This window comes from Marmota flaviventris, chromosome 4 (assembly GCF_047511675.1).
Source record: "Marmota flaviventris isolate mMarFla1 chromosome 4, mMarFla1.hap1, whole genome shotgun sequence".
Taxonomy (NCBI): Eukaryota; Metazoa; Chordata; class Mammalia; order Rodentia; family Sciuridae; genus Marmota; species Marmota flaviventris.
This window is the reverse complement of record NC_092501.1, coordinates 154,786,234-154,804,952: the sequence shown is the minus strand read 5'-3', so window position 1 is coordinate 154,804,952 and position 18,719 is coordinate 154,786,234. Positions and strand designations below refer to the sequence as shown.

The 18,719-nt window shown below is 35.4% G+C and overlaps 1 protein-coding gene across 1 annotated transcript in view; it reads right to left on the bottom strand.

The window, feature by feature from the left end:
• Positions 1–3,486: 3,486 nt before the first annotated feature.
• The window catches only part of Ipo5 (importin 5), a 44,229-nt gene continuing 28,996 nt past the window's right edge, over positions 3,487–18,719 (bottom strand). The window contains exons 14-26 of the mRNA XM_027938863.2: positions 16,956–17,174; positions 15,268–15,351; positions 13,455–13,587; positions 13,244–13,365; positions 12,245–12,341; positions 11,014–11,186; positions 9,215–9,326; positions 9,074–9,129; positions 8,109–8,231; positions 6,823–7,042; positions 6,029–6,257; positions 4,248–4,389; positions 3,487–3,634 (exon numbers count right to left, since the gene is read on the bottom strand). Of these exons, the coding sequence (XP_027794664.1) occupies positions 3,548–3,634; positions 4,248–4,389; positions 6,029–6,257; positions 6,823–7,042; positions 8,109–8,231; positions 9,074–9,129; positions 9,215–9,326; positions 11,014–11,186; positions 12,245–12,341; positions 13,244–13,365; positions 13,455–13,587; positions 15,268–15,351; positions 16,956–17,174 (1,797 nt within the window). The 3' untranslated portion in view covers positions 3,487–3,547. The remainder of the gene's footprint in view (positions 3,635–4,247; positions 4,390–6,028; positions 6,258–6,822; positions 7,043–8,108; positions 8,232–9,073; positions 9,130–9,214; positions 9,327–11,013; positions 11,187–12,244; positions 12,342–13,243; positions 13,366–13,454; positions 13,588–15,267; positions 15,352–16,955; positions 17,175–18,719) is intronic.

Genomic DNA, 18,719 nt, shown 5'->3' with positions numbered 1-18,719 from the left:
CTTACAACAGCCCAGGGGACAGCTGTTCCCTTTGCTTTACTTGGAGCTCACTGGGTCCTGAGGTAGAAAGCAGCAGGGGTGGGGAGACAGCTGGCCAGGCATGCCAGCTCTCCTTTCAGGTACATGGCAATGATAGTGACCTCACCCTACCCAAGTACCAAGTTCATGTCAGTATGAGACACAAGTTCTATTGATCCAGAGTTTAGTGAATTTGGAACCATTAAGTCCAAGTGAGCAGATATATAAACCACCATTTTTTTAGTCTGTTTTTGTAAAAATTTCACTAACAGCCTCACCTAATTGTTCAGTATCATTTGCGGTGGCTACTTTTATGCTACAATGGCAAAGTTAGGTAGTTGCAACAGATTGTGGCCTGCAAATCCTAAAATATGAACTATGAGTCTTCACAGAATGAGTTGGCTAATCCATGGTCTTAACTATGCAATATTATGATCTTTTAAAGTATACTTTAAACATACAGTAACAAGTTGTTAGACTGTAATTAAAAACCTTTTCAAATGTTATTACCAATAAACATGAAAGCATGGAAAAAGAGTACTTAGGAGTGAAAAATTAGGCTATGTTACCTCCAAAATGTTTGCACTATGTATATTTTTTTCATTTATACACATAATGAATATATGTAGAAGTATAAGTCCAAATATCATGTGGCATACACTGTCAGGATTACAGCTGTATGTGATTAAGGGCAGAGAGCCAAATTCAGGATGGATTCAGAAGTTAACCTCTGTTCTAAATACGTGCTCCCCTTCAGAAGTTCCAAATGCTAAAAGTAAAAACCCAAGCGCATCCCTAAGTTTGATGTGTGTACTAGTGGGTAATTAACTTTGTTTTAAAATAGTGTTACCTGTATTTTTGGGATCAAGAAGGAGAATCTGCTTAGGAAAATGTAACATGGTAGGTTTTAGCTATTACTCCTTTTTATGGCAAAGAGTGATAAAGAGAACTCTAGGAAATAAGACAAGAAACAGAGACACCAACAATACTCCTAGGCAGAAGCAGGGCTAATTAAGTAAAATATTTAGCTAGCTCTTTAGCCTTTCAAGATCACCAATTCTTAACTCCAAACAGGCAATCATTCAATATGACTAAATCATAAAATACAACGTTTACTAGGCTATACATGTACATGCAAACCCCCTATTTATTGAGACCACGTGCATCAAGAATGTTTATTCTTATGGATTTACTAATAATTCTATTAACTCAGATCACAACTCCATAGTTATGAAAAAAGTGCCTGTTGTTACAGGAATGATCAATTACCTTAAAAGATAATTTTACTTTAAATTTACATCATAAAAAATATTACAAATTGAATTATGCTAAAAGTTTCTAACACTTGAGCGTGTAACTGAATTCTTTTAGAAAATTTCCCAAAATGTAAGAGCCACACACATTGTCCCCCCTCAGAAATGGTTCAGATTCATAAAGAATACAGCACTACTTGCTAACATACAAGGCCACTAAATGTGGTACAAAAGAAAAAAAATTTTTTCCCCCATTTTGCTTACACAGAATGAGGAGCTATCAAAAAAGGTTTCAAGTTTATGTCAAAGAATTGTTAGTTCACAGAATATCATCTTACAGTTAGTTCTGAGCTCTGGGTTTCAGGATCACATGGCATTAGCAACCTTTAATGCCACCCATTCTTATGAATTCGATTCTATTTCCATTACTCCTTTGCTATTGCACTTTTATCAAAAAGGATATATACAGTCTATACTTAGCAGATGTACCCATTTGAACTCTTCTTCCAGGAATTTTAGATCTTAATTACTACAGGTACATTTTCTGAATAACCTGAAATGGTTTAACTGGAAGTAGATTCTTGCTCCAACAGTACTTTTAGCACAGTGCTCTTTTTGCAAACACAAGCTTCTCCATAAAACCCACACACCTTCTGACCGTACTGCCACCACCTGTACTTAGAAGGCATGTCATGTTTTTCCACTGGTTTTCACTTCAATTCCCATTTTTTCTTCCACAGGAATACAGGATAAAGGTAGGTCTAAACACCTTACAAGAGTCCCAGAGGTACCACCCATTCAAAGCAATGACTATGCTGGTGGAATTATGCAATGTTGTTCTGCCAAATACCAAAGCCTTGAGACTAATAGCATTGTGTTGCAAACTGAAAATATATTTGAAGGGAATTTCCTAACAAGTGAACCACCTAAATATAGTCCATCCTCTTCTCTATTCCATTTCAGATTTAGTTTTAATAAAGTAATGCGAATCATTTAAAGAAAAAAACTTTAATTTAAAATTCTGATCTATGCATAAAATTCATTTTCATATCACGGTTAAATTTAGTACAAACTATAAAAATGTTAACACTGAAGTTTTCAACAGAAATCTATTCAGATCCCTTAGAAAAATTACTTAAAGAAACAACAGCAAGTCATTTACTGCTATAAGGTTAATACATAAAGAAAAAAAACATTCACACATTTTACTGAAATTTTCAGTAAGTAATTTTAGCCATAATACTTATTGCAAAATTAAAGTTCAAAAGTTGTGTGTGGCTCTACAGCAATTACAGTTTGTAATGAAAACACTAAGCCAAATCTCTCTTATCTAACCATAACAATCCAAGCTCAAAAAAACTATTGGTTGAAATTTGTAACCTTACGAAGGATACCAACTGTGAACGGAATAGGTGTATCATAACTTAGCTTAAATTAACGTGGAAGACAGTAAAAACTAGATGCTTTTAAGGTTGAATTGCACAAGGAAAATATTAGAGGGAAAACCATTCAGAGCCATAGCTATTGCTTTAAAAAAATATTAGATCATTTTTATATTAAAAACACTAAAATGAATCAAAGCCAGACAGTACTGAATTTTTACACAAGCTTCTTTTGTATTTCAATGTTGTTTATTGAGGAGTGAATGAGAGACTACTGCCAGACATGCCAACGACACTTCACATTCAAGGGCTGGAAGCTGAAAAGCCTCCCAACTGAGTCCCTGTATAAGCCTTTTGGGAAAAACAACCAAAACTGACAATCAAATGTGACAGCCTCATGCGTGTTGTTTATCATCAGGTTTTTTTCCCCCAACTTTTGCATCTACTGCTTTGCTGGGGTGAAGGCTTCCTTTTACCCCACAAAAAGACTCCACTCCGATTAATAGAATGAACACTAGATGTCTAGCAATTTGTTTTAACACACACCTACACTGAGTAACTGATCTTAAAGCTGTTTTTCCTTAAGTTTCCTTATGTCTAATGAGAAAAGTTAATTTTATTTCCCTTCCCCTTCACATGGGTGGGATATACCAATAGAAAAATACTTTTCAGTGCTACTGTAGGGCTTACGGGGAACTCCTTCAGTGATCTGATAGAAATCCACTGCAACTCCACTCCACACACAGGGATGCTCTTCCTGCTTGTGGATCTCCAGAAGAATGGCCTACACACAACACTACCGCTCTCTTGCTCAAAAACAAAACAAAGAAACCTAAACAAAAAGGGTAAACGTTTATTTGGAGTTAGTTTTCTGGTGGGTGGTATTAAGGCCCTTCAAGCAGAGTTCAGGAGCTCCTGTATGGCTGCCTGCTGCTCGGGACTGAGCTGTGCTATGCATTCAGTCCACAATCCTCCAGAAGTCTAGGGAAAAAAACGTGCACAAATTTAGATAAGGTGAAGCAATCATCTGGAAGGATTTTAATAATCATTGTGTAGATACTGTAACAATGCCAAAACACCTTCTAAGTATCTTAGTTTGAAGGAAATTATTGTAAAAGCAATTTATCTATCCATTTCCTCAAAATTCATTGTTTACAGCAAGTTTTCATTTTTGCATTAATAAAGCTACACTAACAGATGATACCTCAAAGTTACCTATACACCATAAGAATCCAGGAAGCAAAAATTAATTTTTTTGCTATTTGACAACTTATTATCAAATCTCATCTACTTTACTTCTAGATAGGCAGGAAAACTATTATATAATGAACATATGCTAAGTACCAACTGGAAGGCTTAATTTCAAGTTTAAGATGAAAAATTTAGTTCTAATAAGTAACAGAACATATGGACAGATTATATTAAGTATAATCCTTTCAATGCTTAGAGATAGAGAATACAAACAATGTAATTTCTTTGGCTCATTAGATTTCTCATTTTCTTCTAATACAGAATATGAAAACTACTACTACCAAAAGAAAAACAAACAAACAAAAAACCCTTCTCCTTTCCCAATTCAACCAAATCTGCTCACCTGTACTTGGCGAACTACATTAGCCAAACGTTTGGCACAAGGATCTTCATGTTTTATGGCCTCATGCAATTCTCCTTCTGCAATTATACTGAATATTTTGGGCAGATTGGTATTGTTTGGGCCAAGAACAATTGGGTGATTACTGACAAAAGAAAAAAAAAGAGATAAAAAACCTTCACAAATGAAATTTATAAGTAGAAATCACTCAAGCTCTTACACTGTACTATATCCTTCCCTACATAATGATTATGTGTTCACTAAAATCAACTACCTTTTAAACCTCAACAGGAAGGAAACCAAATAATTTCATGTTAGATCTTAACCCAAGAAAAATACTTGGCTCACCTCTCAGCAGTGTTTTAAGAGCCAAATAGAATGTGCTTTATAAATAATTTGCAATGTGTTAAAAAACAAATAAAAAACCCCCAACAAGATATTAGCTGGGCAATGTGGTGCATGCCTATAATCCCAGTGGCTCGGGAGGCTGAGGCAGGAGGATTGTGAGTTCAAAGTCAGCCTCAGCAACAGCAAGGCACTAAGCAACTCAGCGAGACCTTTTCTCTAAATAAAATACAAAAAAGGGCTGAGAATGTAGCTCAGTGGTTGAGAACCCCTGAATTCAATCCCTCAACAAACAGACAAATCCAAGATATTACCATTAGGTTTCTTAACATAGGTACATAGCTTCTACAATAAACTCAAAGTTCAAAAGGATTATATGCACATTTCAAGAGTAAGTGGGAGCTGGGCACAGCAGCGCATGCCTATAATCCCAGATGCTTGAGAGGCTGAGGCAGGAGTTCAAGCCAGCCTCAGCAAAAGTGAGGCGCTAATAAGCAACTCAGTGACACCCTGTCTCTAAATACAAAATAAGTCTGGGATGTGAATGAGTGCCCCGGAGTAAAACCCCTGGAACCAAAAAACAAAACAAAGCAGAGTAATAAGCAGGGAAATAAACTCTTGGCAGGTTTAATGGAAAGAAACATAATAGTGAATTTAAGCAGAATTTTTGCCTTCATTATATTTAGAGAATTTCAGAGTAGTCACTTCCAAGGAAATGATCAAATAGCCTGACTGATGCAGGACTTAGCAAGGATGGTGAAGTCTATAGGGTGACTACCACATTTCTCTTACTGAAGTTCTCAATGGGAACACTCACAGTATTTGTGTGAACCTGAACTTAAACAGGCTTGAAGGAATATGTTGGTCTACTGGTACAAAACCACTATTTGTACCCTTGGAATTTTTCCCAAACTAAAAATAGTAATTAAAGTGACAGAGCCAAGACTGAATTAATACTGAGGGAAAGGTGGGCTTAGAAAAACAGACACCAAAGATTATCACTTTGATCTGAACATTTCTACAGCCTCCCTTTATTGTTGCAACTCTTAGATATATTCAGGGGCATAAAACAGCATTGGTAACACTATAGCCCAGGGCTAGATCATGGTGACCTATCTGGAATACTGATTCTTGAATCCAGAGAAAAACAAAAGAATTCAACAAGATCAAATAATGCTACGAACAATGTATTTCAATTCTGATCTATAACAAGTGTACACTAGATAACTTTCTGAAAACATTATTGTCTCAAGTTCCTAACTACTAAATTTAATTCCATAAAGGAATTCAAAATTCGATCTTATCATAAAGGTAAATTTTAACTGATACAGTTTCTTAGCACAATGTATACAGATAATATTATAACTGATGGCTATGCACAAACAGGAGGCACTGTTCTGAAAAGGAGAATGAAATAAGGCCAGTCTGTGCTTTCTTACCTTTCGATCAGGTCACAGAGATAATTAAAAGTCTGAACAGCTTCTTCTTTATCTTCATGTAGTGGAAGCCAAGACAACCAATGTGGAAGGACTTCTTCAACGTTTACACAGTCGGGCTTGAACTTCATAATTTTCCCTACAGCTGAGATGCAGTTCTCAGTAGCGTTCACATTTTCTTTGGTCTTAGAATCTGCAGACTGAATAACTCTTACAAGCAGCGGTAGTGCTTCTAAAAGAAGCATTTGTAGGGGGGAAAAAGACTGTGGTCATTTTCATGCAAATGAACCTTTATCTTTGTTCCAGTTAAAGATTATGGTGAAAAAAATGCAAAAGTATAAGGACTTTAGTTTCTTGGCTTCACCATCACAGAACAGTAACAAGGAGGCATTGCCTCAGCAAGTATGGGGCACTAGCACTCATAAAGACAAAGAAAATAGGAGCCTCTGGATTTACACTGTTCATCATCCAAGGGTACTAAAGTTTTAAGAGTGGCCCATCTATATTCCCCAGGAAGTTTTTAAAGTCCTATACTAAGGACTATGGTCCAAATCTCAAATGCAATGTGCCCTGGAAGGCTAGGGTAGGGGAGGTTTTTGTTTCACTCAGATTCCATTTTAATTTCTTTGAGAATAAACACGATAAATTCCTAAGTGCTATAGATGATGTATTTGAAGAGGGAGAAGAGAATAAAGCAAAAATAGGCACATAATGTTTAGAGGTGTGGTGAAGAGAACGAGGTAGAAACAAAAAGGATGGCTAGAATGAAATGTATGCAGTGCAATAAACAAAAGTACCTGTACAAAAAGGGCGATAGTTATCTCCACCATACTGTGCCATGACTCCCAGGCCATATGCTGCTGCTTGCCTGACTTCTGGGCTGTTGTCACATACATATTGGAGCATTGGCCTTAAGAAATATTCTGCATACTTAAATGAGGCTGGACTACAATGTTCTATGACATCATCAAAGATGCACAATCCCCATTGTCTGTCTGGCCATGGTCTATGTGGACACTACAAAAGAGATGCCTTTTTAAGTCACAAACATTGGTTTAACGAATACAAAGAAATAAATATTGACTTATAGACTATGTGGTTACATGGATATACCTGATATAGGGCAATAAACAAACCAACCTGTAACAACAACCACTTCTTATGACTATTAATATTTAAGCTAATAAGACACAGATTTAATGAAATTCAGGATTAAAAGACTTGTATAACAAGCCTATAACCCCAGTGGCTCAGGAGGCTGGGGCAGGAAGATCCCAAGTTCAAAATCAGTGTCTCAGCAACTTAGTGAGATTCTGTCTCAAAATAAAAAATGAAAAAGGACTGGATATGTGGCTCAACGGTTAAGTGCCCCTGGGGTCAATGCCCAGTTACCCCTCCCCCACAAAAAAGTTGGGACAATCTTAAGTTCAAAGCACTGATTCAACAGGTTAGGTTATATGTGCCTAAATATTTTCAAATGTGCCAACATCTGAAGATAGCTTTTAATTTATATTATTTTTTAAAGTTGAAGAAAACGTAAGGCTGTTATATAATGATGTCAATGCAGTTCATCAAATTAAGTACATTAACTATTTTAGTGGGGAATAAATGGAGGCTATGTATATGTGGGAGAAGTATACGGGAAATTTGAACTTTCCACTCAACAACAAATCTAAAACTTTTCTAAGATATAAAGCCTGTAAAATACTTAAAACTTGAGTATAAGGGTTTATTATCCATAATTTCTAACTGTATATGAGGATCATAAATAAATTTGCTATGGTCCATTGAAAAAAACATAAATCATTATTTCCATTTATTAACAGGACAAAAATATTTGAAATAATGAAAAACCACTTATATTTCTTTAGAAGACATTATAATTGGCCTATGGATAACCTAATTAGCAATTTTTAAGAATACATATTTAGTGGGAAACTATATAAGGCAATAAACTTTTTTATAAAACACAGTGGAAACCACATTTCTGAGACTCATTTTAACCTGAAGAATAAGGTTTTATAAGTTACAATGGAAGAATTCCAAGTCAACAATTTCAAAATAACAGAGAGGTAACACTTACAATTAGGTTGACAATTAATGGAAGAAACTGTTCAAACCATGGTAACACCTTTTCCTTGTAGCTGCTGAATATTGAGTGTAAAATATCTGACACTTTGGTCAGAATATAAACATCATTATCATCCTAAGAAAAAAATAACAGAAAACACACACTCAGATGGGTAAAAAAGCATTCTACCATCATTAATGACATTTATAAATATCTAAGAAATATAAAAAAATAATATTTTCCTTTGTTGACTTTAAGGGCACAGCAAGAACTCTAGGAGACTGAAGTAACCCTAGATGCCACTTAACCGTATTTGGAAAAAGAAAATTGTGTGGCAAATACTGTATTTATTGTAAAAACTTTCTTTGGGACACAGTTGAAAAATTATCCTTAAAGTACTATTACTACTTTTTGGTTTTGGCAGAATATTCCTCATTTTAGAGTGAGATGGTGGGGAACTGGCTGAGGTCTCACACATAGGTGCAATGTGGACCTACTGGCATGGGAGAATAGGGCCACATTTCCCAGGTGCTGACCCTATAATAGTTGAAATATGTTTGATGGCGCAACATGGTATGATGAGGAAGGAACGGAGAAACACAGTGAGGAAGGCCTTAGACTGTACATCTGTTTGGGCAATTATTTAACACTGGAGTTCGAGGCCACTCATTGTTAAAATGTCAAAAGCACCATCAAATATAAATGACTGCTGTGAGCAACATGTAGACAGAATACAGGTAAACTCTAAGGCATTTTGGTGTGCAAGCTATATTACAACAAAATTCACAGTACCAAGAAGAAAAATCAGTTAATTTTAAATTACTTATTCTATAAATTAATAAATGAGCGCCAGATTCTTATGCCAAAGATTACTGATAATTACATCAGAATGACAAGATGAATTAGAAACTCAAGCATTTAAAAATCTTTCAGAGGCAAATGGTCATGTAAATAAAGTTCTGAAGGGAATAATTTACCTCATCTTGTAGTGACTCTTCAACCTGTTCATCATAGTCTTCATCTTGTCTTTTAACTAAAACACACCCAAATAAATGTTTTTAAATTATCACCAAAAAGGTCAAGGATTTCCTTCAGAAATAAAAGCACTGAAAACTTACCTTGCCGCAATTCTTGATTTTTAAAATGTTCTTCAAGTTTTGCTTTCAGTATACCCCCCAGTTCTTCAAAGTGTTCATTATTTAGGCATCCATCTCCCATTACTTCAATGCACTAATGAGATTAAAAAAAAGAGCAATCCATAAGATCTAAAATTTTTTGGAGTCAAAAGTTGAACTCCAGGGGCTAGGGTTGTGGCTCAGTGGTAGAGCGCTTGCCTAGCATGTGTGAGGCCCTGGGTTCCATCCTCAGCAACATGTAAAAATAAATGAAATAAATGTATTGTGTCCAACTATAACTAAAAATTATTTAAAAAAGTTTACTCCATATTAAGAATCATACGGATGTCTAATAAAAATGTACCTAATTCAATATCCAGGGAGATTAATGATTAAATATGTATATACTTGTGTATTTGTCACAATAATAGCATTTTAACTCATTGTTCCATTACACCAGATGCAGAATTTCTTTTATAAAAACTTAAATGCAGGGGCTAGGGTTGTGGCTCGATAGATCACTGCCTAGCACTTATGAGGCCCTGGGTTTGATCCTCAGTACCACATAAAAATAAATAAAGGTATTGTGTCCAACTAAAATAAATATTTATCCCCCCCCCAAAAAAAACCCACAAGAAATTTAAATGCAAAAAAAGAAATAAAAAACCTTAAATGCAGTATAATTATATAATATTAATAATACAACATATAAGCTCCACATAATGATTTCCAACCTATTTTAATGAGTCCATTACAATTTTTTGACAAAAATTGAAGACCTGAACACTTGGGACTTAACAGGTTAAAAAGAGAAATCACAAATAATATTTCTTAAAAAAAATTTTTTTAGTTATAGATGGACACAATACCTTCATTTTATTTATTTATTTTTATGTGGTGCTGAGAATCGAACCCAGTGCCTCACATGTGCTAGATGAGTGCTCTACCACTGAACTACAACCCCAAACATGTACTAGGAATATCTACTGTGACAATCATTAATTATGCTAGGCACTGAGGATTCCAAGATGGAATAGAAGTAGTAAACTGGCTCCCCTAAGGAGCACAACCTATAAAGAGAGCACTGAAGAAAGGGAAATGTGCCTTGGAAGGGGATAACAGATGGAGGGAATGATAAGGAAATTCTTTGCAAACAAGAAATTCTGAACTTCAGGACTGTGAATGAGGACAAAGTGAAGACATTTAAAGAAAAACTTGAAGCAAGCTACAGAGCTGTGCAGAGTGGGGGTGCCACTAAAGATGGAAGGGAAGGGACTCAATAAATAGCAAGTTAAGGCAAGGGAGAATGGACTGGAGGAAAACAAAGAAGAGAGACTTCTGGAGGAGACCAGTGAGGATATTCTCAATAGCACAGACAAGAGATGAGGTAATAGGAATGTGCATTGTCGGGGAGGGGAGGTGGAAATCCAGAAGAATGACAAGAACTGAAGATGAGCTGATACCTAAACTTCTGCAGTTCGATTATTAGGTGTATGATGGTAGGAATTTATCAAGACTGGTATAAGAGCATTCAGAATTTCTTGTTTCCAAAGAATGCACGTTTCCATGCCTTTGCCCAGATTACTCCCTGCACCTGTAATGCCCTTCTCCAGGGCATGTATACCATTTCTCCAGTGTCTGCTCCTAAGCAAACAAAAATAATGACAATACCAAAATATATATATATATTTCAGTGAAAGATTTTAAATTGCATGCCCTAATTTTCTCCTAAATTATTTAGCAAGATTAATAAACAAACACACAACCTTACAAATATTCTTGAAGATAAAAAAAATATTCACCTTTGCAAAAGAATGCATTATTTCTGAGAGGACATCAGAATCTGGTTCTGTGCCTATGGCCTTGATTAGAGCATCACACATGAAATGCCACATCTGGGTGAGGTACTCAGGACCCCGAACCCGTGCACACTCCAGGAGAAGAGGCATGGACTCCGCTGCTGCCACACGAACACGTTTTGTTGTTAAGGAAATGTGATCATTAAGGAACTTCAAAAGGCTGCCATTCTACTTACTTAAGCCTTAGGTACCATTGTGTTAAGAGGAATGTTAGGCAATTTCTTGTTTATTTAAGATAATAAATCGTGTTCAATATAAAGTGTGTATAAAAAAACAGAAGTCTCCATGGTCACATGACATACCTGTCTTTCTTGTTACCCTATGATACAGGAGGGATGAGTCCAGTGACAAGATAGGCATCCCATTGCTCAAATATATCCCCAAACTCAATAAGGGCTGTGAAAGATCTGTGATCTTTAAGAACATGAGAGCATTTCTCAAAATGCACCTTTATCCAAAACTTTAGGTAATACACTTCTTCTAATAAATGTAACTGAAGCTGGGTCTCTATGAGAAAACCACTGAGACCATTCTATTCCTATACTAGCTTTGATGGTTTTCAATAAAGATTTAGTCACCTTTCCATATCTAATACCATTTATAAAATAAGATCATGATAACTTCTCCTTAAAAGCAATTCTGCTTCATCCCTGGCATCACTGTAAGTCTGCTGGGCAAAGCCATCTCCATAGAGTACAGCACTGTTAGGACATTACAAGGAATGACTCCAAAGCTTGGGTCTGATCTGTGTTCTTTCTACCCCTCTGTTTGGCTGTGCTAACTTTACCCAGCTATGGAATTAAGTGTTTATACTTATACACATTATGACTATTGTTAAATTGAGGATCAAAACAATAATGTTCAGAGGTACTATTCACATTTGTAATGTAGGATTCTATTACAGAAAATTAACTTATACTTGCTAAAAAATAATCCTTAAAATCCTTAAGTAGACCAAAGAAAACTGACAACAAGAACACAGTTAACATTTTTCTCTTCCATGATTTTGACACAAGGTGAACAAAAGTATATGCAGAAAACCAAGCTTACAGAGTAAAACTAGGTTAGGACACAAATAATAATGGTGATTTATACCTCTCAAAACTATAATAACCGAAGTAACTATACTTCTATTCAATCTAGATGTTTTACATCCAACTACTGTATAGGATATCATCATGGAAATAAAATTTCAGTAAAGGGACCATCAGCTTGACAACCTGTTCGGTGTATTCCACAAAACCTTCTTTTAATTCCTTGGCGTAGCAAACCTGAAACAAAAATATTAGAGAAAGAAATAAAGATTCATGTTCTTTTTTTTTTTTACTTTGGTACTGGGGACTGAACCCAGGGTTCAATATCCCCTGACCCATATATCCCTAGTCATTTCTGTTTTTCTATTCTGAGACAAGGTCTTTACTACTAAGTTGCTGAGACTAGTTTTGAACTTGTGATCCTCCTGCCTCAGCCTTCCAAGCTGCTGGGATTACAGGTACCATAGTGCCCAGCAAGATTCATTTTGTTGTTTTTTGGTGGAGCTGGTTTTGAATCAAACCCAGAGCTCTGTGCATGCAAAGTAAGTACTACATTCTCCAGCCCAGTTTTTAGGTGTTGATGTATTTATTAAAAACAACAGCAACACACATACCAAAAAAAAACCCAGCAAAACCATGAGCTCCAAAATGTTGTATCTTGACTAGCACTACATTTAAAGTTGTATATAGGACATAAAATTATTAGACTTCTAAGAAAAACCATATGAGTTTAGCTTTACTTTTAATCCCATAATCACATTTCTGTTCATTCATTCAAAACATAGTTATTTACATTGAGCACAAAACAGACAAAATTCCTCATTTCACAACTTATACTCTAATCCATTTGTATCAGCTTTATAATACTCTAGGGACATAGCAATTAAGTCATTTTCATTCAAGTTGTTCACTGTTTCTACTATTAGAAATAGTATGAATATGAAAGGTTTAATTCACATGATTTTGTTAAGACAAAAATCCAGAAGTAAAAATGTTGGTCAAAAAATATCTACACTTTCTTTTTTAAGGAATATATTCTTGAATCTTTAAAATTATTTCTTTTCCAGATATTTATTAAAAACATTCCTATGAAAACTAGAGAGGATATAAATGAAGTAGAGTAACAATTATGACCATACCAACATCTGGCAAGCAGTTGATTTTTCTTCCAGTCCTGCCGTTTTAATACCAAAACTTTGCTGATCTCCAAGGTTCACAAATTCCCAACCATCATCATCACTCATATTCTCCATGTCTTGGGCTATTAACAGGGGAGGAAACAAATGCTTACAAAAAATAATAGTAAAGGCAGAAATATTACAACTGATATGTCCTTGTGAAGACACTTACTATCTAAAAGGGCTACTTCAGGCTTAATTGAAGCTGTCTTCATTAAAGGCCCCATAACCACGGGAAGGTATTGCTGAAATTCTTTCCCAAGGATTTTGCACATTCTGGCCCATGCTGAGATCATGTAAGAGATCTAAGGAAAAAATTAAAACAGATTTTAAAGTAATGGGTAAACAGAATATAATAAAGTTATTTCTCTATTTCACAGAGAATGTTTTCTTGATATGTTCATGGAACTTTAGTAAATGTAATTCCTAATGTTATATATTAAAAAATGTTCTGAATCAATAATGAAATCCTGTGAACTTTCAACCCTGGGATATAGGAAACAGCAGGCAAGGCTTATTTTATTCCCTCAAGAGGCAATTATAATTAGTTTTCTTAGTATCTGCATCATCTGAATAAAACTAAATATGCCAACTCCTAGGCATGAGTTTTCTTTGAGGCAGAAACATTATCTGATATGACTTTCTATCTTTACTTCCTGGCTCCTCATTCATTAGACATTGTTAAAACTCAAGAAACAAAATATCCTGTCCTTTTAGCTGTTATAATTTATGTGGTAAGTAGCTGGTTATAATTAAGACACCTCTGTGTTACCATTTTGTTCACATGCACTTACCTGTTACCCATGGAATACAGTTCTCTATTTGTTTGCTTATTTATTGCACAGGTACAGTTATACTTTCCACTTTTTTTTTTTAATACCTTTAGTCATTTGTTCACTTATTTATTTACTTACTCATTAATTAATTAATTAATTATGTGGTGCCCCAGCCCACTTCCCACTTCTAAAAAAATTTTTTTCCATTATAAAATAAAGTCCACTCATTCCACAAATGTGTACTGGCTCTTTTCCACATGAGGTGTATTATGATTTGCTGATTCAAAGGTTAAAGCCACAGTTCTCACTACCCTCCTCCTTGCAGTTGACTGTCCCACCAATATTCCTAATGTTCGCAATTTGCAAACTGTCCTTCTAGCCATTTACTTCTGTACACTCACAGATACAAAGACACAAGTATATTTATATACCACTTTAAAAACAAAGTAAATACAAAACAAAAACAGAACAAGCTTTATTGTAAAATGATATTTTCTTTGTTAAGCTATATGAAACAATTACATTGTGGCTGTGTAAAATAAAAATTTAATTCAACAATTAACGAGTGCCTTACGTATTTAGGCACTAAGAATACCTTTAAAACTATGACAGACATCTATGATGTTGCTGCAAGTGTTAAATGCCCACACTGAGAATGAACTCTTGTAGAGGTGGAAAAATATGACTAGGACTTAGCCAGGCATATATGTTTGTGATGGCAGGGGTTTCATCTAAATTAATAGAATATGTGTGTCTACTCATGTGCAGAGAGAGGAGACTGCAGGTTCTGAAATGGTCAAGTTTCTGTAGTTATCTCTCCTGGTAGGGGAGACAAGTCATCTGGCATTCAAAGGGGTAAAAGACACTCAAGTGGAGATATTTAGTAAGGGGTGTTGACAAATGAACCTTGATCTGCAAGTCACAAGTATACAGAGGTAACCTGCAGCCATGAATGAATGCTACTGCTTCCAGGAGAGAAGGTAAGAGCTTTGCACAGAGTCCAAGAGCAACAAAACTTGAAAGAGTCAAAAGAAGCAGAAACATGTCACAACAGAGTAAGAAAACCCGACTCCAGAAGAACAGAAACCAGTGAAAAGAATATCTGAAAATGTAACTCAAGAGAACTATCATTCTTTTTTTAAGTACATTTAACGTTGCGCTGTCCACAACTCATAAATGGATCAAGGTAAGGACAGGAATACTGCTTACCTGAGGATCATCATCTTCCATATCATTGAAATCTGTCTGAGTCTTCAACAATAGCTGCATCACATCTGAGGCATCCTGCATGAACTAGAGGAAAATACATTACAGGTATTTAACAGTTCACAGCACCAATGTCGCTATCTAATTTTGTTTTTTACGTAATACCAAAACTTAAAAAAAAAAATCTATCTTTTCTACATGGGTTAAAACTCCACAGATAAATGTTATACTGAAAAATTCTCGTCTACATTAACAGATTTAATGCTCTTTCTGGGAAAACATACTTTCTCCTGAAGGACAAAGTAAACTGCAGTTTAAAAAGACACTTCTAATGGAATCAAGCTTTGGTCTATTGCTCATGTATTTCAAACAGTAGAATTTAATTCAAATCCGAAGGAAAATTTTAAATGGCTCCATAGAATTAACTCACAAAGATTTTATTTTGTAAATGATTTCATATAACCTGTGCAGTTCTGGCAATTTCCACTGTTATGATCAGGCAATGGTATTTCAAAGCTAGATATACATAGTATAGAACATACAAATGTTTGGTTAGAATGGTCCCACAACTTAAAAGAAAAATTAAGCTAGGCATAGTATAGCATGTCTGTAATACCAGCTACTTAGGAGGCTGAATTAGATGCCAGCCTGGGAAATTTAGTGAGACCCCGACTCAAAAAAATAAAAGAGGTAGGGGCTGTGGCTCAGTGGCAGAGTGCTTACTTAGCATGTTCAATCCTCAGCACCACATAAAATGTAAAATAAAGGTATTGTATCCAACTAAAACTTAAAAAATGAATATTAAAAAAAAATAAAATAAAAAAGGGAGACAATGGGGTGGGAGGTGGGATGAGTGGAGGAACTTTGGATGGCATAAAGCGGAGGGAGGGAGGGGGCAAGAGGGTAGAAAAGATGGCTAAATGAGACAGATATCATTACCCTTGGTACATGTATGACTGCACATATGGTGTGACTCTATTCATGCACAACCAGAGAAGCTAAAAATTCTGCTCCATTTGTGTATAATGAATCAAAGAGCTTTCTACTGTCATGTATAACTGATGAGAATTAAAAAAAAAAAAAAAAAAAAAAGAGGGATTAGGACAGTTCAGAGTAAAGCATTCCCTGGAATCAATTCCCAATACCACACAAAAAGTAAAAGTTAATAATAATGCTGGTTTTGGAAAGGCAAAACAGAGAGGTTTCATGCTAAGTTCTGAGGATCAGAGTGCAAAATGCCCATGACAGAAAAACTTTTGGATCAGTTTCGACAACTGAGATGTTGGCTGAGAATAAACACACTTGCCTAATGATTCTTGTTAATTATTTTATGAAGAGTTATATGCACATATAGACACTTGATGCTTTCGGATCACCAAGAAAACAAATGGAACATTTTTAAGTGGAACTAAACATGAGGATGTTGAACTACACAAACAATGTATGGTGGCAGAGAAGGGGAACAAACATATAACTGAGTTAAGAAAAATCCTTAATATTCACAAGTAAAAAAAAGCAGGCAACAATTTATTTATATAGGAAATTGGAGTAATGTTAAAGAAAAGATGAAACAAAAAACCCCAAGTATCCAGAAAACCATTCACCAGAAGGAAAAACACTCCAGTTCACTCAGTGCCCACCCCACTGCCAAATTATATATAGTAAATTTAACATAATACAAAGTCACTTACTTTTTCCTTCCCAACAGCCAGGCCAATGAGACTGATGCATTCAATAGTTTTCCCTCTCAAAAGTCTGAGTTCCTTTTGAACTGCATTCTCAACAATGTGCTTCAGTGATGGCATAAATAAATCATAGTAGGGTACAAACTTTTCTTCTGCAGTATCTGCAACTGATGCAATGGATGTCACAACTTGTTCCAAAACTAACTTGGTACCTTTCTGAATCAACTAGAAGAAAAACAAACAAAATAAATGAATTAAATGAAAATAAAACAACAACCAAACCAGAAATCATTTCAATTTGCTACTTCCTTCCAATTCTTGAAGGCTTCTCTGAATTACCTCTCCAAAGAGCAAGTAGGAAACTGTATGTTTTGGAAGAAATTTCTATAAAAAAATTCATGTTGAATTATTTATGTGGCTCTCTCTCTCTTTTCTGTTAACAAAGAACACTTTGTTTTTGCTTTATCTCAAACAAAAACAAAAACAAAAAAACAGCTGGTTCTAGAGTCCTAACTTTGACTCCACTTCAATTTTTAGTATCCATATACCTTAATGCTTTATTGTTCTTATCTTTTACTCACTGATTTCCACTATACTGTTATATTTTGTCCTGACCTACTATGTTTCTATGGAGAAAATTACTTCTTGGGGAATTCCTTTATTTTCTAATCAAATGCTCCTTGGAGGATCCCACTAAGGAATTCTGGTGCCCTCTCTGGCACACATTTCTCTTTCATGCTGAAGCTTAAGAAATGACACTGTTCCCTGTAGCAAAGGCCTACAACGTGCTCTAGCCTCCTAGGCTTGCAACAATGCTTCCTGGGTATCTGTAGCAGAGCCCATGCTGTTACTTTGCAAGTTTCTAAATAATTTCTGATTCGGAAATATCTGAGACCTAGCAAAAATTTTCTTCCCTTTCCTTCACCAATAAAAAGTATACTCTCAGTAGAGCACTTCCCTTTGTATTACAAATTGTACCAAGCCTTAAAGAAGTTATCTTAACTCCCTTTCTTCTGCATTTCAGCATTTGCTATGTTTAATGTCTTGGGCCCTCCTGCTACCCTCTTTTCAAACAACCCTGAACATTATCCTCCTCTTCACCTCATCTCAGCAAACTCCACCCTTCAGTCTTTAAAATACTGGACTCTTGAAGGAATGACAGGGAGACAGACTCTCCTCACACTGCAGCCCCGTCTATTCAAACCCAATTGTGAAGTTGTATTGGTCCCAACTATTTGTGATTTACCAACCAAATTATCTGCCTTCAATGTGGGTCCATAGCTGTCTGTCTTCATATACTTTGAAATTCCTCTGAGCATATTTTTAGTCTATTGTTCACTGGATACTGAAAACTCAGGTCTATTTGAAACTTTACTTTCTTTGGATTTTAATATAATAATTTCTCATTTTCCTCTTCTTTGACAGTGCTATGCAAACGGTAGTCTGTGAACTGTTACTAATCTACCCTAAGTATAGGAATTGAGGGTATCAGAAATGATTATAACAATGTGCTGATAAGTTCACATATATTGAATCCCATAAAAAACAGTCTTTTATTCTTTATTCCCTTAGAACTATTCATTTCACTTTTATAGTAAAAATCCATTTTTTTCTACTTAACAACAAATTGGGCTTTGATCCTTGTTTTTCTTATCTGTGTCTTCTCTCACACCTGATAGTATACTCCTGGCACACTGCTATACTAAAATCACTCAACTATTTCAGCATACATCCCCCCTTACTTAGACTATAGTTACGAACCAACTACTT